The sequence below is a fragment of the Pongo pygmaeus genome, chromosome 2 (genome assembly GCF_028885625.2).
Source record: "Pongo pygmaeus isolate AG05252 chromosome 2, NHGRI_mPonPyg2-v2.0_pri, whole genome shotgun sequence".
In the NCBI taxonomy this organism is placed as follows: domain Eukaryota; kingdom Metazoa; phylum Chordata; class Mammalia; order Primates; family Hominidae; genus Pongo; species Pongo pygmaeus.
The window spans coordinates 101377299-101396840 of NC_085930.1; the positions used below are offsets into that span (position 1 = coordinate 101377299).

General features: G+C 50.1%; 1 protein-coding gene across 6 annotated transcripts in view; it reads left to right on the forward strand.

The window, feature by feature from the left end:
- Positions 1-6244: 6244 nt before the first annotated feature.
- The window catches only part of POC1A (POC1 centriolar protein A), an 81087-nt gene continuing 67789 nt past the window's right edge, over positions 6245-19542 (forward strand). For 5 of the 6 annotated variants that reach the window (XR_008501685.1, XR_008501688.2, XR_008501686.2 and 2 more), the window contains exons 1-6: positions 6245-7967; positions 11200-11284; positions 12312-12483; positions 12910-13089; positions 15204-15311; positions 16337-16452. Coding sequence is in view for 3 of the 6 variants with exons in the window: in XM_054482939.2 (XP_054338914.1) it covers positions 7950-7967; positions 11200-11284; positions 12312-12483; positions 12910-13089; positions 15204-15311; positions 16337-16452 (679 nt within the window). In the remaining 3 variants the exon portion in view is untranslated. Of the gene's footprint in view, positions 7968-11119; positions 11285-12311; positions 12484-12909; positions 13090-15203; positions 15312-16336; positions 16453-19542 lie in introns of all 6 variants that reach the window. The other variant, XM_054482941.2, reaches the window with a different exon arrangement.

Sequence of the window (19542 nt, forward strand, 5' to 3'; positions counted from 1 at the left end):
GGGGAAGGTCCCTAGTAAGATCCCACCTTCAGGGCAGAGAAGGCCTGAAGGCTGGGGTCCAGGCTACCTGTCCCATGGGACGGGGAGTGGGGACTCATGGTGCCTCTCCTGGGCCCACCCATGGCTGCCCATGGACCAATCGGCACACACTTCCTCTCCTCTGAGGTCCATAAAAGCCCTGGGCTCAGTCAGAGTAGGGCAGAGCATGGCCAGAGGATGAAGAGGGCAGAGATGACAGGATGGGATGATCAGCTACAGAGAGGAGTAATCTCTCTGCTGAGAGCTTCACAGACGACCTGCCGGCAGAGAGGAACTACCCTCTCTGCTGAGAGCTTCAGAGACCTGCAGAGACATCTGAATGACTTGCCTGCGGAGAGGAGCCACCCTCTCTAGGTCCTCTTCTCTGCTGAGAGCTGAGCACTCAACAGGATGACCTGCCTACAGAGAGGAGCTACCCACTTCTCTAAGCTATTCTAACATTAAATAAAACTCTTCTTTGGCTGGGTGTGGTGGCTCATGCCTGTAATCCTAACACTTTGGGAGGCCGAGGTGGGTGGATCACCTGAGGTCAGGAGTTTGAGACCAGCCTGGCCAACATGATGAAACACTGTCTCTAGTAAAACACAAATTAGCTGGGCGTGGTGGTGGGTGTCTGTAATCCCAGCTACTTGGGAGGCTGAGGCAGGAGAATCACTTGAACCCAGGAGGCAGGGGTTGCAGTGAGCCGAGATTGCACCATTGCACTCCACCCTGGGTAACAAGAGCAAAACTCCATCTCAAAAACAACAACAACAACAAAAACTCTTCTTCACTCTTCATTTGTCTGCATACCTGATTCTTCCTGGATGCAGGACAAGAATTTGGGCAAAGGTGTTGTGGCCACGGAGGCTTCCAGGCAGAAAAATCGACATCCCAGAGATCCAGTAACTACATCACAAAATAGGATCATGGGTCATTGTAAAATAAGTCATTCTGGCTGGGTTTGGTGGCTCACACCTGTAATCCTAGCACTTTGGGAGGCTGAGGAGGGCAGATCACCTGAGGTCAGGAGTTTGAGACCAGCCTGGTCAAATGGTGAAACCCATTTCTCTACTAAAAATACAAAAATTAGCCAGGCATGGTGGCACATGCCTGTAATTCCAACTACTTGGGAGGCTGAGGCACAAGAATTGCTTGAATCCGGGGGTAGAAGTTGTAGTGAGCTGAGATCATACTATTGCACTCCAGTGAGGGTGACAGAATGAGACTCTGTCTCAAAAAAAAAAGAAAAAAAGTCTGTATTTTTTCAGATAAAGTATTTGATTTAAGCGCCTTTTTTCCTTTAAGCCAATTAATTAGAGCTCTTTTATATATTTTTAGCAGTGAAACATCATCTACATGACACATAAACGCCTAGATGTATTAGACATGTAGACAGAAATAGATCTTATAGATTCATAAATCCTCCTTTTTTCCCTTCTATTTCAGACTTCCAATTTCTTGATAACCCATTTTATTACCTGAGGCAGTTAGTTGTCAGATAGACAGTCTTAAATTTGCATATTAAAGGCAACTCTTGGCCTGGATTGGTGGCTCACGCCTATAATTCCAGCACTTTGGGAGGCCGAGGTGGGTGGATCATGAGGTCAGGAGATTGAGAACATCCTGGCCAACATGGTGAAACCCCATCTCTACTAAAGATACAAAAATTAGCTGGGTGTGGTGGCACATGCCTGTAATCCCAGCTATTCAGGAGGCTGAGGCACGAGAATCGCTTGAACCTAGGAGGCGGAGGTTGCAGTGAGCTGAGATCACGCCACTGCATTCCAGCCTGGCGACAGAGCGAGACTCCGTCTGAAAAAAATAAAAATAAAGGAAACTCTTAGGTGAAAAATTGGATAGCTAAATTTACATCTCAAGGTAGAGAGAGGAAAAGTCTAGTGGTACTAAAGAGATTAAAGATGGATGCCACCCAGGCGTGGTGGCTCATGCCTGTAATCCCAGCACTGTGGGAGGCCAAGGCAGGTGGATCACTTGAGGTCAAGAGTTTGAGACCAACATGGCAAAACCCCATATCTACTAAAAACACAAAAATTAGCTGGGTGTGGTGGTACACACCTGTAATCACAGATGAGGCAGGAGAATCACTTGAGCCTGGGAAGCAGAGTTTACAGTGAGCCTAGATCACGCCACTGTACTCCAGGCTGTGGGTGACAGAGCAAGACTCTGTCTCAAAAAAAAAAAAAAAAAAAAGCCAAATCAAACATAAAATTATAGAACTCTATCATAAGATTGTATAAGGAAACCACTTTTATTTTGACAGGTAGTTCTAAATTTAGTCTTTATCTTTTAACTGGCTCTCTGAGCTCTGGGAAGAGCCCAATCTGAATATTGGGTCTCCGAAAAGAGAGTTACTATAAGGCTAGACCACATGATGATTTACAGTGCACCTTTTTTTTTAAACAAGACATTTCTCTAAGTGCCTAAACGACACACTTTTCCTTACTTTAAACACCCAAGAGTAACCTCTCTTGTAATAACTACTTGAAAGAAAGAGAGAGATAAAGAGAAAGAAAGAAAGAGAGAGAGAGAAGGAAAGAAAGAAAGGAAGGAAGGAAGGAAAAGAAATCAGGTAACACAATACAAAAGCAAGCAGTTTAAGATCTGAGATGAACTTGTCCATATACACTCTTGGGGTTCCCTAAGGAAAAACAGAGCTTTCTCCTCAAAGTGGAGTCTTACACCTTCTCTGTTTTCTTTAAGGAATCTCAGGCTGTTAGAAACTATTTTAGGTTCCTCATGCAGCAGAGGGTGGCAAGAGAAAGGAGAGACAGCAGAAATAAATGAAAGCAGAATTCAGGCTGGGAGTGGTGGCTCAGGCCTGTAATCCCAGCACTTTGGGAGGCTGAGGTGGGTGGATTACCTGATGTCAGGAAGTCGAGACCAGCCTGGCCAACACGGTGAAACCCTATCTCTACTAAAAATACAAAAATTAGCTTGGCATGGTGGCGTATGCCTGTAATCCCAGCTATTTGGGAGGCTGAGGCAGGAGAATTGCTTGAGCCCGGGAGATGGAGGCTGCAGTGAGCTAAGATCGTGCCACTGCACTCCAGCCTGGCCCACAGAGTGAGACTCTGTCTCAAAAAAAAAAAAAAAAAAAAAAAAAAAAAAAAGGCCCAGCGCGGTGGCTCATGCCTGTAATCCCAGCACTTTGGGAGGCCAAGGCGGGCGGATCACGAGGTCAGGAGATCGAGACCATCCTGGCTAACATGGTGAAATCCCCGTCTCTACTAAAAATACAAAAAATTAGCTGGGCGTGGTGGCAGGCGCCTGTAGTCCCAGCTACTCGGGAGGCTGAGGCAGGAGAATGGCGTGAACCTGGGAGGCAGAGGTTGCAATGAGCCAAGATTGCACCACTGCATTGCAGCCTGGGCGACAGAGCGAGACTCCATCTCAAACAAACAAACAAAAAGACTGGGCACGATGGCTCATTCCTGTAATCCCAGCACTTTGGGAGGCCGAGGTGGGCAGATCACCTGAGGTCAGGAGTTTGAGACCAGCCTGGCCAACATGGTGAAATGCGGTCTCTACTAAAAATACAAAAATTGGCCAGGCATGCTGGCTCATGCTTGTAATTCCAGCACTTTGGGAGGCCAAGGCAGGCAGATCACCTGAGGTCGGGAGTTTGACACCAGCCTGACCAACATGGAGAAACCCCGTCTGTACTAAAAATACAAAAAAATTAGCTGGGTGTGGTGGCACATGCCTGTAATCCCAGCTACTTGGGAGGCTGAGGTAGGAGAATCACTTGAAGCCGGGAGGTGGAGGTTGTGATGAGCTGACATTGCACCATTGCGTTCCAGCCTGGGCAACAAGAACAAAACTCCATCTCAAAAAACAAAAAACAAACAAGAAAACAAAAATTAGCCAGGCATGGTGGTGCGTGCCTGTAATCCCAGCTACTCAGGAGGCTGAGGCAGGAGAATTGCTTGAACCCGGGAAGTGGAGGTTACAGTGAGCCAAGATTGAGCCACTACACTCCAGCCGCCTGGGTGACAGAGCAAGACTCCTTTTCAAAAAAAAAAAAAGAAATAAAGAAATAAAGAAAAAAGAAAACAGAATTCAGGGTTGGGCGCAGTGGCTCATGCCTGTAATCCTAGCACTTGGGGAGGCTGAGGCAGGTGGATCACCTGAGGTCAGAAGTTCAAGACCAGCCTGGCCAACATGGCAAAAACTCGTCTCTACTAAAAATACAAAAATTATTTGGGCATGGTGGTGCACGCCTGTAATCTCAGCTACTTGGGAGGCTGAGGAAGGAGAATCGCTTGAACCCAGGAGGTGGAGGTTGCAGTGAGCTGAGATCACTCCACTGCACTCCAGCCTGTGCAACAGGGGTGAGACTCCATCTCACACACACACAAAAATAATAAAAATAAAAAATAATTCAGTTGATAGAGAAGAAATAATTTTTTTTCTGAAAGAAACCAAAGTACTAGGAGAGGAAAAAACCATAAAAGCCTTTTAAATACACACACACACACACACACACACACACACACACACCATCTTGGATGTTAGCTTTTAAGTAAGCTGACTTTTAGCCATTAAGCTCCTTTAAAAAAAAATCCTTTTAAATATCATTACCATATTTTAGCTAGAACAAATAGCTGATATTTCAAATAGCTGATATTTCAAATAGCTGATATTTGATATTCACAAATATCAAACCAAAAAGGGCTTGATTTAGGAACCAAACCCAGGCTGTCCTGGTGAAAAAAAGTGGGCAGAACCTTAGCTTTGGAACTGCAGTTTGGGGCAACAGCATTCCTCTTTCAGTTTGGCTTGGTTAGCAAAAAGGTGGCCTTGTTATGTAAATAAAGCCCCTTAGGTAATCAAAATAAAAAACCTCTCCTTATTTTTTTCTTTTTGGTGGCTGTTTTTCTCTTTTTTTTTTTGAGACAGAATCTCGCTGCGTCGCCCAGGCTGGAGTGCAGTCGTGAGATCTCGGCTCACTGCAACCTCTGCCTCCCGGGTTCTAAGTGATTCTCCTGCCTCAGCCTCCTGAGTAGCTGGGATTACAGGTGCCCGCCACCATGCCCGGCTAATTTTGTATTTTTAGTAGAGATGGGGTTTCACCATGTTGGCCAGGCTGGTCTCGAACTTCTGACCTCAGGTGATCCACCCACCTCGGCCTCCCAAAGTGTTGGAATTACAGGCGTGAGCCACTGTTCCCAGGCTTTTTTCTTTTTCTGTTGTGGGAATTTAGCCAATTCAGAGGCCTTGTTTCCCCAAACTTTGGAACTTTCCTTCAGATTTGATCAAGTCAGATATAATTCGTCAACCTCAATGGGAAAAATAATGAAACAACAAAAACAGAAACAAACAACAACAAAAAACAGTTAAGCAAAAAAAAAAAAAAAGTGATCACACAATTTGTTTATTTATTTTATTTTTTTTGAGATGGAGTCTTGCTCTGTCGCCCAGGCTGGAGTGCAGGGCCTTGATCTAGGCTCACTGCAAGCTCCGCCTCCGGGGTTCATGCCATTCTCCTGCCTCAGCCTCCCGAGTAGCTGGGACTACAGGCGCCAGCCACCACGCCCTGCTAATTTTTTGTATTTTTAGTAGAGACGGGGTTTCACCATGTTAGCCAGGATGGTCTGCGATGTCCTGACCTCGTGATCCACCCGCCTTGGCCTCCCAAAGTGCTGGGATTACAGGCGTGAGCCACGGCGCCGGGCTTGATCGCACAATTTATATGATTATTGAGCACTCTAATGGTAAGGAAAATTAAGACCAGCTGGTTGTTAACCTTAACTTCAGCCAAGAAAATCCCCAATTCGGCTACTTACCTAAGAACAGGTCCTAGGCTAAAGACTGCTCTCTACCATCCCAGAAGTAGGGAAAACTCAAACTTGCCTTCTCTGTTGGAAGCGAGCTCAAACTCCAGAAAGGTGTTACCTGCCTTCCATCGTCAGGGAAGCAGGAAAACCTGCCTTCCTTGTTGGAAACAAGTAAAACTCCAGAAAAAGGAGTTGTACAGTAAAATAAACTTTAGATGTTAATCAAATTCGGGAAGATCAGGAATTTTGTGGAGGGGGGCTCCCAGGCCTTAGCAAATTCTCCTGTAGATTTGAGGCATAAAGATAGCTCAAGCTGGTACCAAGCACCGACAGGAGATTTGTCAAAGGTCAGGGGCACCTCCACTCAGAATCCTTTCGTGGTTGCCAAACTGTCAACCCGAAATATCTGAGACAGGTCTCAGTCAACTTAGAAAATTTATTTTGCTAAGGTTAAGGACACACCCATGACACAGCCTCAGGAGGTCCTGACAACATGTGCCCAAGTGGCCTGGGCACAGCATGGTTTTATACATTTTAGGGAGACAAAATACATCAATCAATACATGTAAGATTTACATTGGTTGGATCTGGAAGGACAAGACAACTCGAAGTGGGAAACTTCCAGGTCATTGGTAGATTTAAACATATTCTGATTGGCAATTGGTTGAAAGAATTATTATCAGTAGAAAGGGATATCTCGGTTAAGATAAGGGGTTATGGAGACCAAGGTTTTACCATGCAGATAAAGCCTCCAGGTAGCAGGTTTCAGAGAAAATAGATCGTAAATGTTTCTTATCAGACTTAAGGTTTTTGTTGATGTTAATGCTGGAGGGTATAATGAGGCATGTCCAACCTCCACTTCCCATCATGGCCTGAACCACTCTTTCAGGTTAAATTTGAGTGCCCTGGACAAGCAGGGAGTCTATTCAGATGGTTGCTGGTGGCCTTCAAATTTTATTTTATATATATATATTTTTTGAGACGGAGTCTCCCTCTGTTGCCCAGGCTGGAGTGCAGCGGCAAGATCTTGGCTCACTGCAACCTCTGCCTCCGGAGTTCGAACAATTCTTCTCCCTCAGCCTCCCGAGTAGCTGGGTTTACAGGCGCGTGCCACCACGCCCGGCTAATTTTTGTATTTTTAGTAGACATGGGGTTTCACCATGTTGGCCAGGCTGGTCTCATACTCCTGACCTCAGGTGATCCACCCACCTCGGCCTCCCAGAGTGGCAAAGTGCTGAGATTACAGGCGTGAGCCACTGAGCCCGGCCTCTCCTTCTTTTTAAGACTGGGTTTCCAACAGCTTCTCAGGCCTTAAGGATCCTGACAGGGCCGGACTGCACCACACTCCCTCGTGTTACAAATGAGAAACTGGGGCACAGAGCAGAGGCGTTTTTCCTGAGATCACACAGCCAATCAGGGCGAGAACTGAGAATCGAACCTTGATCTCTCCACTCCATGGTTGTGATTCCGAGTAACTCATGTTATTTTAAATCCACACTTGTCTTAAGAACGTTCGGACGGGCGAACCATTGAGAGTTCCCGAGGGGCGAATACTCAGCTCTCAATAGGTTCCTGCGGGGAAAACCTGGCTGCGCCGGCGCGCGCGGGTGCTTTAAGGCAATCTGGTCACAGCAACCCACGTGTCCTCCGCTTCCGGGATCCTTAAGGCCGTCGCTTCGGGTGGTAAAACCCGGCCCGCCCTCACGTCATGTTGGGAAGTGTAGCTCCACCTTCCTCCAGACATAGGGGCGTGGGCGGCTTGGAACTGCATTTCCCATCAGGCTGCGCTCGCCATTAGAGTAGCCGGACGACGGGCTGGTGGGGTGAACCCCTCATCCTGGGTCTTTTAATTTCTCAGGCGGAACGAGTGGCGGCGGACAGAGGCCTTTGGCTGCGCTGTCTGTGGGTTGTCTGGGCTTGGGGAACTGGGCACGGAGACCGTGGCGTCGGCTGCCGGTCATACAGCTCTGCTTCCAGTCGTCGGGCAAAAAGCTGAGGCGCTTCTCCTTTAATTGCGGTGGGCGGGGCGTGCCGACGCGGCCCGCGTTGCTATTGGTGGCCGTTGGGGGCGCGGAAACTGAACCGGCCGCAACGGCTACCGCAGCTGCCTTCGGCGCCGCCATCCCCGCCATGGCTGCGCCCTGCGCGGTAAGCCCAGCCAAGTGCAACTCCCCAGGCCTCAGTCTCCCCGCTGGGACACTGGGCGCCTAGTGGCCAGAGCGATGGCTGCGTGGGGCGGGGGGGGGGGGGGGGGGCGCCAGGTTCCAGGGTGGTCCTCTTCAGGTCCAGTTTATCGTCTGTGCAGGGGCCGCTGGGTCGGGCACTTTCTGAGCGCCTCCTGCGTGCCAGGCCCTGCGCTGGGTTTCTGGAGCGAACAAACAGGTCTCTGCCTCCATAGTTTGCATCCTAGCGAGGGACACACGACCAAGTCCTGACTCATGTGTGACCTGGGGCCGGTATCGGGCCTCTCTAGCCATTCTCCCCGTCCTTAGCAGTGTGTGGCTGCGTGGGGTCTTGTTGAGGGTACACCCTGCTCCAGCAGGTAGGTACAGCAGGACGCTGGGATGCCCGGGCCTGCAGTGTGAGCCGGGCGGAGCCGCCCTCTCTGAGTCCACGTTCCTCCAGAGGTCCTCATTTCGAGAGAGTCCTTTGAATGGGCAAGGCCCTCTGGCTGATTGGAGAGTCAGGGAGGCTGGGTGGTAGCCTGTGATGCCCTGAGGCACTTGAGGACATGGACGGAGAGTCCAGGCTAGGATACAGACCTTTTGACTCCTAATCTGGTACTCTACCTCTCTTCCTGTCCCCTCATGTATAAACCACTGTTGAGGGAGATGAGGCCCACATGCAGGGAACTACAGAGGGGAGGCGGTGTTGAGAGATACCATGGGACCTACTGGTCAGGGGTGGACCTGAACTTGCCTCTGCCCACTGAGCCTAGAGGCGGACACTCTCTTACGCATGTTCTTTCAAGAAGCTTAGGTGAGAGCAGAAGGCTCTGTTGGGGACCCTCCCCCAGCTGCTCCTCCCTCTGTTGTTGAAAGAAGACTCTGACAGGTGCGTTAGGGGTGGAGCTGGGCACAAGGCCATAGGGCCTTTGTTCTGGTTACTGCTCTGTAGGGTGGCAGTGGCTTTGCTGTGCCCCAAGGACATCCTTTCCCAAGAGGAGCCTTTGGGCTTCCTGGAGCACCCAAAATGCTTCTTCGAGGTTTCTGATACTTAAAGTAGGGGGAGATGTTTGGATGGCTGAATTATAACCCTTCAAGTGTTAAGACACAAGCTGCTATTGGATGGAGAGAGTCTCCGGAATATTCTCTCTGGTGTTTTAACTTTATTAAGATATTCATACACCATAGAATTCACCTTTTAAAGTGTACATTTCAGTAGTTTTTAGTACATTCACAGTGTTGTGCAACTGTAATCACTAATTCCAGAATATTTTCATCATCCCAAAAAGAAACTCCATACTCAGTCATGCCGCTTCTTCCCTTTCCCCATTTTCTCCCAACCCTTGGCAAACTAATATATTAATGCTTTCTGTCTGTATAGATTTGACTATTCTGAACTTTTCATATGAATGGAATCAGACAAAATGTGGCCTTTGATGTTTGACTTCTTTCACTTAGCATGTTTTCAAGGTTCATCCATGTTGCAGCAAGCATCAGCACTTCAGTCCGTTTTATGGCTGAATAATATTCTGTTGTATGAATATGCTACATTTGGTTTATTCAGTCATGTGTTGATGGATCATTTGGGTTCAATCACTTGTTGGCTATTAAGGAAAATGCTGCTCTGAACATTTGTGTACAAGTTTTTGTGTAAACCATGTTTTCAACTCTTTGGGGTATTTACCTAGAATTGCTGGGTCATTTGCTAACCATGTTTAACTACTTTATTTTTTATTTTATTTATTTATATTTATTTTATTTATTTTTTTGATTAGGAGTCTCACTTTGTCGTCCAGGCTGGAGTGCACTGGTGCGATCTCAGCTCACTGCAATCTCCTCCTCCAGGGTTCAAGCGATTCTCCTGCCTTAGCCTCCCAAATAGCTGGGACTATAGGCGCCCACCACCATGCCCAGCTAATTTTTGTATTTTTGGTAGAGAGGGGTTTTCACCATGTTGGCCAGGCTGATCTCGAACTCCTGACCTCAGGTGATCTGCCTGCCTTGGCCTCCTAAAGTGCTGGGATTACAGGCGTGAGCCACTGTGCCCGGCTAACTACTTTTTTTTAGTCAGGGTCTTGCTCTGTTGCCCAGGCTGGAGTGCAGTGATGTGATCACAGCTCACTGCAACCTTGAACTCATGTGCTCAAGCAGTCCTCCCACCTCACCCTCCTGAGTAGCTGGGAATACAGGCATGAACCACTACGTGTGGCTAATTCTTTAATTTTTTTATAGGGTCAGGGTCTTGCTGTGTTGCCCAGGTTGGTCTTGAATCCCTAGCTTAAAGTGATCCTCCTGCCTCAGCCTCCCAAAGTGTGGGGATTACAGGTGTGAGCCACTGCACCTGACCTATGTTTAACTTTTTGAGGAACTGCCAAATTGCTTTCTACAGTATCTTTTTTTTTTTTTTTTTTAAATTGCTTTGTTTTTTTTCTGGGTGCCTTGCATTTTCATGTGAATCTTGGGAACATCTTGTCAGTTTCTGCAAAAAAGACACCTGGGATTTTGATACGAATTATTTGGAATCGGTAGATCAATCTGAGGAGTATTGTAGTATTGTATCTTAACAATAGTAAGTCTTCCTGTTCGTGAACGTGGAATGTCTTTCCATTTTTTAAGTCTTCTTTCATTTCTCTTAGTGATGTTTTGTCGTCTTTACTGTACAAGTCCTGCACCTCTTTCATTAAATTATTCCTTTTTTTTTTTTGAGACGGAGTCTCGCTCTGTCGCCCAGGCTGGAGTGCAGTGGCGCGATCTCTGCTCACTGCAAGCTCTGCCTTCCGGGTTCACGCCATTCTCCTGCCTCAGCCTCCTGAGTAACTGGGATTACAGGTGCCCGCCACCATGCCCGGCTAATTTAAATTATTCCTATTTTTTTATGTATCATAAATAGTTTTATTTTTTGGATTATTCATTGCTAGTGTACAGGAAGACAATTGATTTTTGTGTCTTGCTTTGTATCCTGCAACTTTGCTGAACTCATTTGTTCTTTTTTGTTTTTGTTGAAGCATTTCCGCAGTTGATGTATTCATTCGAATAGTAAAAACTATTCCTAGTAAAAACTAATCCTAAGTGGATTCCTTAGGATTTTCTTTATATAAGATCATGCCTTGAACATTTTTAACCCTACTCCCCCAGCTGTTGTAGGAAGAGTGCTGGCCCTGGGGAAGCCCCTTCCTCACCCAGGCTTCACACATTTGACCCTGGCTCTCCCTCAGGAGGACCCCTCGCTGGAAAGGCATTTTAAGGGCCACCGAGATGCAGTTACCTGTGTGGACTTCAGTATCAACACAAAGCAGCTGGGTAAGAAGAGGCACCTTGTCTAGGTGCTAGGTTATAAGCTGAACAGGCCAAGCTTTTACCTTGGAGGGGTGGTGGGTGGGAAGCAGAGCACAAGGACTGCACAGCTTTGTCTAGACCTGCATCTTGCTTCTGTGTGCCAGCTCTTTGGGCACTGGGCTTCATGAGCTCCATTTTACACGCAGAGCCTGAGGGTCAGAGAGGTTAGGGGCCTTGCTAAGGCCACACAGCTTTTGAGGGTGGGACTGGGATCTGGGTCTTTTCTGCACACTCTAGCCACCTTTTGGGTCTGTCTTTTGGTGTGGGCCCTAAACAGTGACTCCTTTTCTTTGAAGCTTTATTGATTCTGTTGCCCACAGTAATAAGGCACACCTTCTTGTTGAAGAGCCTTGTCAGTGAGAAGGCTGTTGAGCAGAGCTGGGCACCCCCCTCAACCCCCACTGCTCTTATGCTGCAGCTGAGTGTCCCCCTTCCTTGGTTGCATGAGGTTTCGTACACAGCTTTTATGACTGCACTTTCTGGTTCCTGCAGAGGAGGCTTGCCCCTTCATCCTGTCATCAAGACCCTCTGATGTGTAAAGGTTAAGAGGGAACTGAAGGGATTTTTGGTCAGTTTTGGGGACCTCCTTTAGGCTTCGTACTGAGTTGGGCCCTCTCAATGGGAGGGGCTGGCTTCCCAGCAGGGGAGGACTTGCTCTCTGGTGCCCTCAGGATGTGTCTGGGGGGAGACCCTGGGCCCCATGGGAGTGAGTTTTCCCAGAGCTCTGGATTGCAGTCCAGGGCTAGCATGGGAAGGGCCTCGGTCTTGTTCCCATGTGGGTGTGCTCCTTGGAGAACTCTGGGCCACAGGCTCTCCACCTCCAGACCATACCTCGAGATGTGCTCTGCTCCATGGGAGACTTCTCACGGTCTGTTTGTGGATGCCAGGGAAGGTGGAGCTGGGCCAGTTGCTCCCCCTGCCTCTCCAACGTCTTGGTGGAGGCTTGAAGCCCGTTAGAGCTGTGGGTCATAGCATCACGCACTGTCCTCAGCCAGTGGCTCCATGGACTCATGCCTCATGGTCTGGCACATGAAGCCGCAGTCACGCGCCTACCGCTTCACTGGCCACAAGGATGCCGTCACCTGTGTGAACTTCTCTCCTTCGGGACACCTGCTTGCTTCCGGCTCCCGAGACAAGACTGTCCGCATCTGGGTACCCAATGTGTGAGTCGTACACTTTGAGGAAGCTTGTTGGCGTCTGGGGCCCTGGTGCCAGAGCCATCCCCACCCAGGTCCCCTAGCTTGGCTCTGGACTGGTCACAGTGGGACTTCTACTCTGCTTTGGAAGAGGTGCCATCAGAAGCTGGGGCTGCAGTTGGAGTCCTCCCCTCAGGGTTGGAAGAGGAGTTCTGGGCTGACCCCATCTATCCCTAAAGAAATGCCACCTGATGCTGTGTTCATGTGGGTGGGGCCTAGAGATGGTGCTCTGTTCACATAGGAGAGGCTCTGGCTTTCCCTTGTGAAGACTGGGGTACTTGGGCTTGGCTAACTTTGGGAGGGGTGCTTGAGGAGTAGGAGAGCTTTGATGTGCTTGTGGGCTCTCATGTCACTGTTATGGGTTTCCTTACTCTTGGATGCCTGTTCTTGTAGCAAAGGTGAGTCAACTGCGTTTCGTGCACACACAGCCACAGTGAGGAGCGTCCACTTCTGCAGTGATGGCCAGTCCTTCGTGACAGCCTCTGACGACAAGACAATCAAAGTGTGGGCAACTCATCGCCAGAAATTCCTGTTTTCCCTGAGCCAGCATATCAACTGGGTCCGCTGTGCCAAGTGAGCATTGTTCTGTCTGGAGACCCTTGGAGGAACCCTGGGGGTTGGGGGCTGGCCCAGGGGCTGCTAGGTACCAACTTGTGACCTCGGGCAAGTTACTTAGGTATTGTTTAAGCTTCCTCAGCCTCGGTTTCCTTATCTGTAAAATGGGAACAATAATAGCTCCTGCATTGTAAGTTGTCGAGAAGCTTCATGGAGCTGATGCATGACACGTAAGTTAGTCCATAGTCAGCCATGATGACCCTCTGACATCTGTGTTGGCAAAGCACAAACTGGGTCAACAGGGGCTATTTATTATCAAAAACAATTAGGTACTTTCAGTACTACCACTACACATTTTCTTTTTGTTCCTTAAGACAGTTCTGCAAGCTAGGTGGTACATTTCCATTTTGCAGATGAAGAAATGGGGGCTCAGAACAGTAGTGTCTTGTCCCAGAGCATACGGTGGGTCTGTGGCAGAGCTGGAGTTTGAACCCACCGCTGTCTGACAGTAAGGCTTGCCTACTTTCCTCTGGGATGTTCTCAGAGGATGGTTTTGCTCCAGAGCTCCCAGATGGGGGCCCAGCCTTTGGAGATGGGGGGCTTGGCCTGGAGGCTAGCCTTCCCGCTGGCCAGGGAGCCAGTGCTGTGCAGACAGGGGGCCAGGTGACCCAAAGGACCTTTCAAGGTCCAAGAATTGCAGACGGATAGTCCTACTTCTGGCTTATTTCATTCCTTTCAACCGAGCTTCCCCATGGGTCAAATATCTTTGCTTCAGAGGAAGGGGTTGGGGTGCCAGGTGACATTAGGAAACCACATGAGTCAGAAGTTGGGGACTATTGAGCTGTGGTCTTCTGGGGACCCCATACAAGTTACTGTTCTCCAGGGCACCCCCATTCCTTTGTCCTGGGAGACCCCTGATGGCTCTTAGAGGCTTTATGACTAGGGTCCTGAGATCAGGAGGGGCCAGGCCAGCAAACTGGGGTGTCAAGTCCATACTGGGCCTTTGGTGGCAGTCCCCAGGACCTCATGCCTTTTGTTGGCAGATTGTGTCTTGCTGATCCGCACTTGAGTCAAATGTAGACTCGGAGGACCTTGTCCCAGAGTAATGACACTGATGGTGAGCTTTTGGCCACCTTTGTGCAAATGTTGCCGGCAGGCAGTCGGCTGCATGTTGCCATGTGCTGTGCGTCAGGGGCAGTGCTGGGGCTTTATGTGCATGAGGCTGCTCTGTGCTCACTCGTGAGGCAGGCACCTTTTTTTTTTTCTTTTCTTTTTGTTTATTTATGTTTGGTTTTCCTCTAAGTCAGGAAGAATTTCTCTTTTTCCCTTTTGGTCAGAGTTTGCTGTTGGGATGGGAGAGGGGCTATTTGTGCATGAAGCTACGTAAGAAAACGAAAACAAGAGCAACGGGAAAGATCAATAAGTTTCACAGATTCAGGAAGAAAAAAAGGAAACATTTTTATAACATTTAAAATTAAGTCATATGCCGAGCTTGAAGGTGCATGTCTGTAATCCTAGCACTTTGGGTGGATGAGGTGGGAGGATCCTTTGACTCCAGGAGTTAGAGGACCAGCCTGGGCAACATAGTGAGACTCCCATCTCTACAAAAATAAAATAAAATAAAATTAGCTGGGTGTGGTGGTGCACACCTGTAGTCCCAGCTACTCAGGAGGCTTAGGTGGGAGGATCTCTTGAGCCCAGGAGGTTGAGGCTGCAGTGAGCTGAGATCACACCACTGCACTCCAGCCTGGGTGACAGAGCGATACTCTGTCTAAAAAACAAAACAAAAACCAAAACCAAAATTTAGTCACAGTTTCCTGAAAAACTCTTAGAAGGAAAAAAGAAAAATGATGAAGTGCTAAAAGTTAACTATTTTCAGAAACAAAGGATAATTTAAGATATGACCAAATAAACAGAAGTAACATTGCCTCCTAGGGTGCAATGCATTTGTTCCTGAAAAGACAAATTAGGGTATTCAAATTAAAAAAAAAAAATCACAGCAGGGCATGTGACCCCGGGTGGTTCCTGCAGGCAGATAGTAGGCACTCGGGGAAGAGTGGCTGTGGAAGAAGGTGTGTGGCACCCATGTCGTCTGTTAGTCTGTGGTGTGACTTGTGCCCCACCCGGTTCAGGTTCTCCCCCGACGGGCGGCTCATCGTGTCTGCCAGTGATGACAAGACTGTTAAGCTGTGGGACAAGAGCAGCCGGGAATGTGTCCACTCATATTGCGAGCATGGCGGGTGAGTCCCCAGATGCTGTCCTCCACCTGTAGGCGCTCAAGCACAGAGCACAGACCTGGGCATGAGGAGGCCCAGTGGCCTTCAGTGGCTGGAGCCGTGGGACCAGCAGCCTTATCACTGCTGCCCCTTGTCTGGTGCTTATTGCGAGGTCTGGCAACCTAGCATTGTATCTTTTGCTGTGTGGATGGAAGCTTTGGCCCCATCCCACGAATAGCAGGAGTGCTTAACCTCAAGCCATGCAATTCTTTGGAGCTGTGTAATTATTTGTGCTCCTCCTTTTCTCCTTCACTTTCTGGTTCTCAGGATTACAACATGTCTGTCTGTCAGCGGTTGACACTCAGTCGCCCAAACTACATTTTAAAGCCTCTTGGTATGTTATCCATGATGATGGCTTTATAAAATTCTTGTTGGGTTCTTGTAGCAGATGGTGGCTGTTCGTATTGTGCCACATCATCAGGAGAGAGAGGTGCCCACATTTGAGTAGAGACCCCAGCTTCTGCCCTCCTTTGTTGGGCTGGGAGCCACAAGGGCTTCTCCTTGAGAGGTGGACATGGTACCAGCCTGGGTATCACATATGGGTGTAGTGAGGGTCCTTGGCCTGTCTCCTAGAGAGGGGTGGGCCAATGGCCCTGTAGTCCTGCTGGACCTTCCCACCTGTGCCTCAGCTGGCAGGATCTGCCCTGCAGCCACCCCTGGGAAGGGTACCAGCTCCAACTTTGAAAACCCCAGGGGAGCCCGGCTGACTTTTGGGTTTGAAGATAGCTCTCTCAACTTGTATTTAAAATTGGCGGTGGGATGTGCTCCCTGGTCAGTCCACCTTAGTTTGTTGCTGGCCACTGTTCTCACCTTTTATTTCTTCTTGCTCTCCCTTGGCCACCTGGTAAACAAATGTGACAGAAAGGAGGTGTCTGGGTCAAGGGAACAGCACGGGCAGGACACAGGGATGGGGAAAGCACTAAATGTTTCTAGGTCCATCCTGAACCAGGGCAGACCTCCTATAGTGCATAGTGGCCCTGTCTTTCCAGCTTTGTCACCTACGTGGACTTCCACCCCAGTGGGACGTGCATTGCCGCTGCCGGCATGGACAACACAGTGAAGGTGTGGGACGTGCGGACTCACCGGCTGCTGCAGCATTATCAGTGTGAGTGGTGAACAGCCTCCTGGGCCCAAGGGCAGTCCTGGTGGGACTGTGCTGGTGTTGGATGTTGTCCTGTGCTGTAGTGCTTAAATGGGCCTGAGATGGCCTTGGGCGGGAAGGTGTCCTGGGTCTGTTGGGATTCCAGGGGTGGGAGTCTGGGGCATGGCTGGCCTGGCTTGGAAACTTGGCCAGGAGATGGAGCCTGGTGCTACCTGGCTTCCACTGAGCCCTTCAATGCCCACCTCCGAAGTGGCAGAATCTCACACATACTGCAGGGCCAGATGGGGAGTCCTCACTGGGGCTCTGGCCAGGGCTTCCCTTGAGGACCACTTCTCAGGGGCATGCCACTTGCCTTTCCTGTTGATGGAGGCTCTGCCCTCCAAGGCCAAGGTGACAGCCCTTGACCTGTGGTAAAGGGAACAGGGCTGTCAGTAGAGGCCAGCATTGGTGAGACCGTGGCCACCTCTGGTCTTACAGTGTCCTCCACAGATGTAGAGTCATAGGGAGGGTTGACTTAGCTAGGGGCCAGGCCCAGGATGGTAGCCCTTGGAAGCCAGGGTGGCGGGCAGTGGGCTTGGGCTCATGTCAGGCTCCAGGTGGGAGTTGGAGGGCGAGGGCAGACTTAGACATGCCCAGGATGAGTTAGCTGAGAGTATTGGGTAGGGAACTGGCCTGAGAGCAAGTATGAGTGGGCAGGGCCATGAGGCTCCCCAGTTGCAGGGATGGGCTCAGGGAAGGGAGCTGGTGAGGGGTCATTGGAGAAACTGGGAATTGTGTAGCTGGCAAAACAGAGATGAGCAAGACTGGATCAGGGCCGAGACCAGGAAGGAGGCAGAGCTGGAGTTGTTTGAAGAACCGTGGTTGTTAACCTGGGACTAAGCTTAAAGTTCTTGGGCTCACTTCCTTAAGCCACACCTGAAATGGGAAGGACATGGCTGGACACAGGTGTGGGGTTCCGACCCCACCCACCCCCGCCACACACACACACCCTTCCTAGCTGACTCTTGGTGTTCAAGGACAGCACTTTCTTTGGGGTAACGGAGGTGAGCACACCTTCCCAGAATGGGGAGAAGATCCTAGTCTTGAACAGCACATGGTGGAGAGTGGGCTCTGCAGCTGGCTTTTAAAGCATTCCTGGCTGTGTGATATTGGGCAGGTCATTTGACTCTGTGGGGCCTCTGGGACAGTGATGGGGCCTGTCTTACAGGAGGTGTTGGGAGGGTTAATGAGTTGTTTCATATCAAGAATTGAGAGGGTGGCTGGCACAAAATGGGGGGAAGGAGGTACAATGTTAGTGATGATGACAATGACACTGTCTTGGTCCTGTCTGGTCTGGTGAGGCCAACCTGGTTGGTTAAGGCCTGTAGTACCCTACAGCACCACCAGGTGGCAGGGGCCAGCCACAAGAACCTGTTCCCCCACCGCACCCCCCCTCCATAGGAAGCCCTGGGGTTTGTTACCAATGCTCTTTCAGACAGAGGCTTCTGGAACAGAAGAGCAGTGGGGCTTGCCTCCACTTGGAGCCCATACCTCTCCCATCCCTCCTTCAGCCTTCTGCTCTGGGCCAGGCCTGAGTGAAGGGCTGGGGCTCGGGGATGGGGCACATCTGCACAGCTGCCTGGGGAACATGGGCAGGTGCAGAGGAGGGAGGACTTGGACAGGGAGAGATGGGAGTGGAAGGCGACGAGGCAGGACAGTGGTCAGGAGCACATGCTGTGGTTCCTTTCTGTAAAGGGGGTGGCAATAGGCCTTCCTCATGGCTTTGTGAGGCTCTGATGGGAAAAGCCACAAAAGGATTATAACATAGGGCTGGGTATGTGGTTTGTGCTACATAAGTCCTGACACTGGGCAGACAGGATGTGTAGGTGACCCTGGGAGGGTCCAGGCCCATCTCTGATGGATCAGGACCCTGGGCCTGGTGTTCACGGGTATAACAGCAGGTACCCCTTGGGAAGGGCCTTGGATGCCATCTCCAGCTCGGGGTCCCAAAGATGTGGCCTGATTGGCAGTGCTAGGACTGGCCTCGTCATTTAAGGTATGAAGGGAAGAAGGACATCTGAGAGGATAGCGGTGTCCAGAGCCTGCTGGGGTTGGGGGCTGGTGTGCCCCATGTGTCCCAGTGATGGGTAGGTGTCTGGCTATGCCCGGTATCAAAGTAAGGGCTGGCATCAGAGTGGGGGATGGGTTGCAGAGGTTGAGTAGAAACAGAGAAGCTAACCCTGTTGGGGTGTAGGGGCCAGCTGGACCCAGGGATCTGGGATGTGAGAATGGCTGAGGTCACATTCTGAGCCCCTATAATTGAGGGGCCACAGAAGATAAAGGTCCACAAAGCAGCCAGAGTGAGAGGTATGAACCCCATCTCCAGGCATGGGAGAGCTGAGGAGGGCAGAGGCTGGGGAGCGAAGGAGAGTGGGGTCTTGTGAAGAGGGTTGTCAGGAGGTAGAGCAATGCAGAGCGGCCGAGGAGAGTGGTGGGTACTAGGGAGAGGGAGCCGGGGTCCTGGAGGGAGCAGGCTTGGTGGAGGGCAGGGGCGGATCTCCATGATGGCAGGGTTGGGAAGGTGTGGGTGGACTCAGATGAGCTCCAGGGGCTGAGTCCTGAGTGGAGCTGAGTGTGTGGGCTGACAGGCCCTGCTGGGAGATTGCAGTCTGCTTGTGCTTCTGGCCTTGCCTCTTATGACAGCCTCTCAGTGGGCCTGCAGTATCTCAACCCTAAGCCACCCCTAGTGTAGATTGGAGGCTTAGTGGGATTTGGAGTACCCCATAAACACAGCCGGTTCCCCCTGAGCTCCCTGCTCAATGCCGTGGCCAGTGGTGGGTGTTCACAGGATAGTGGAGTCATCCCATAGCCTCTAGGCTGACCCTTAGGGGTGCAGTGAGCCAGGTTGATCTGAGCTCCCTGGGTAGGGGGAACATACCTCTCATCCTCTGCTGATGGGAGGATATGGCCAGGTCTGCTCTGGTCTTGGGGCTCCCCAGAAAACCTCTAGCTGAAACTAGGGGGAAACCCTCTACCCAAGTGGCTCCGCCACCCCCATAGGTGCAGTGGAATCTCTTTGGAGGCTCATTCCCCAGGAAGGGCTCCCAGTACTCT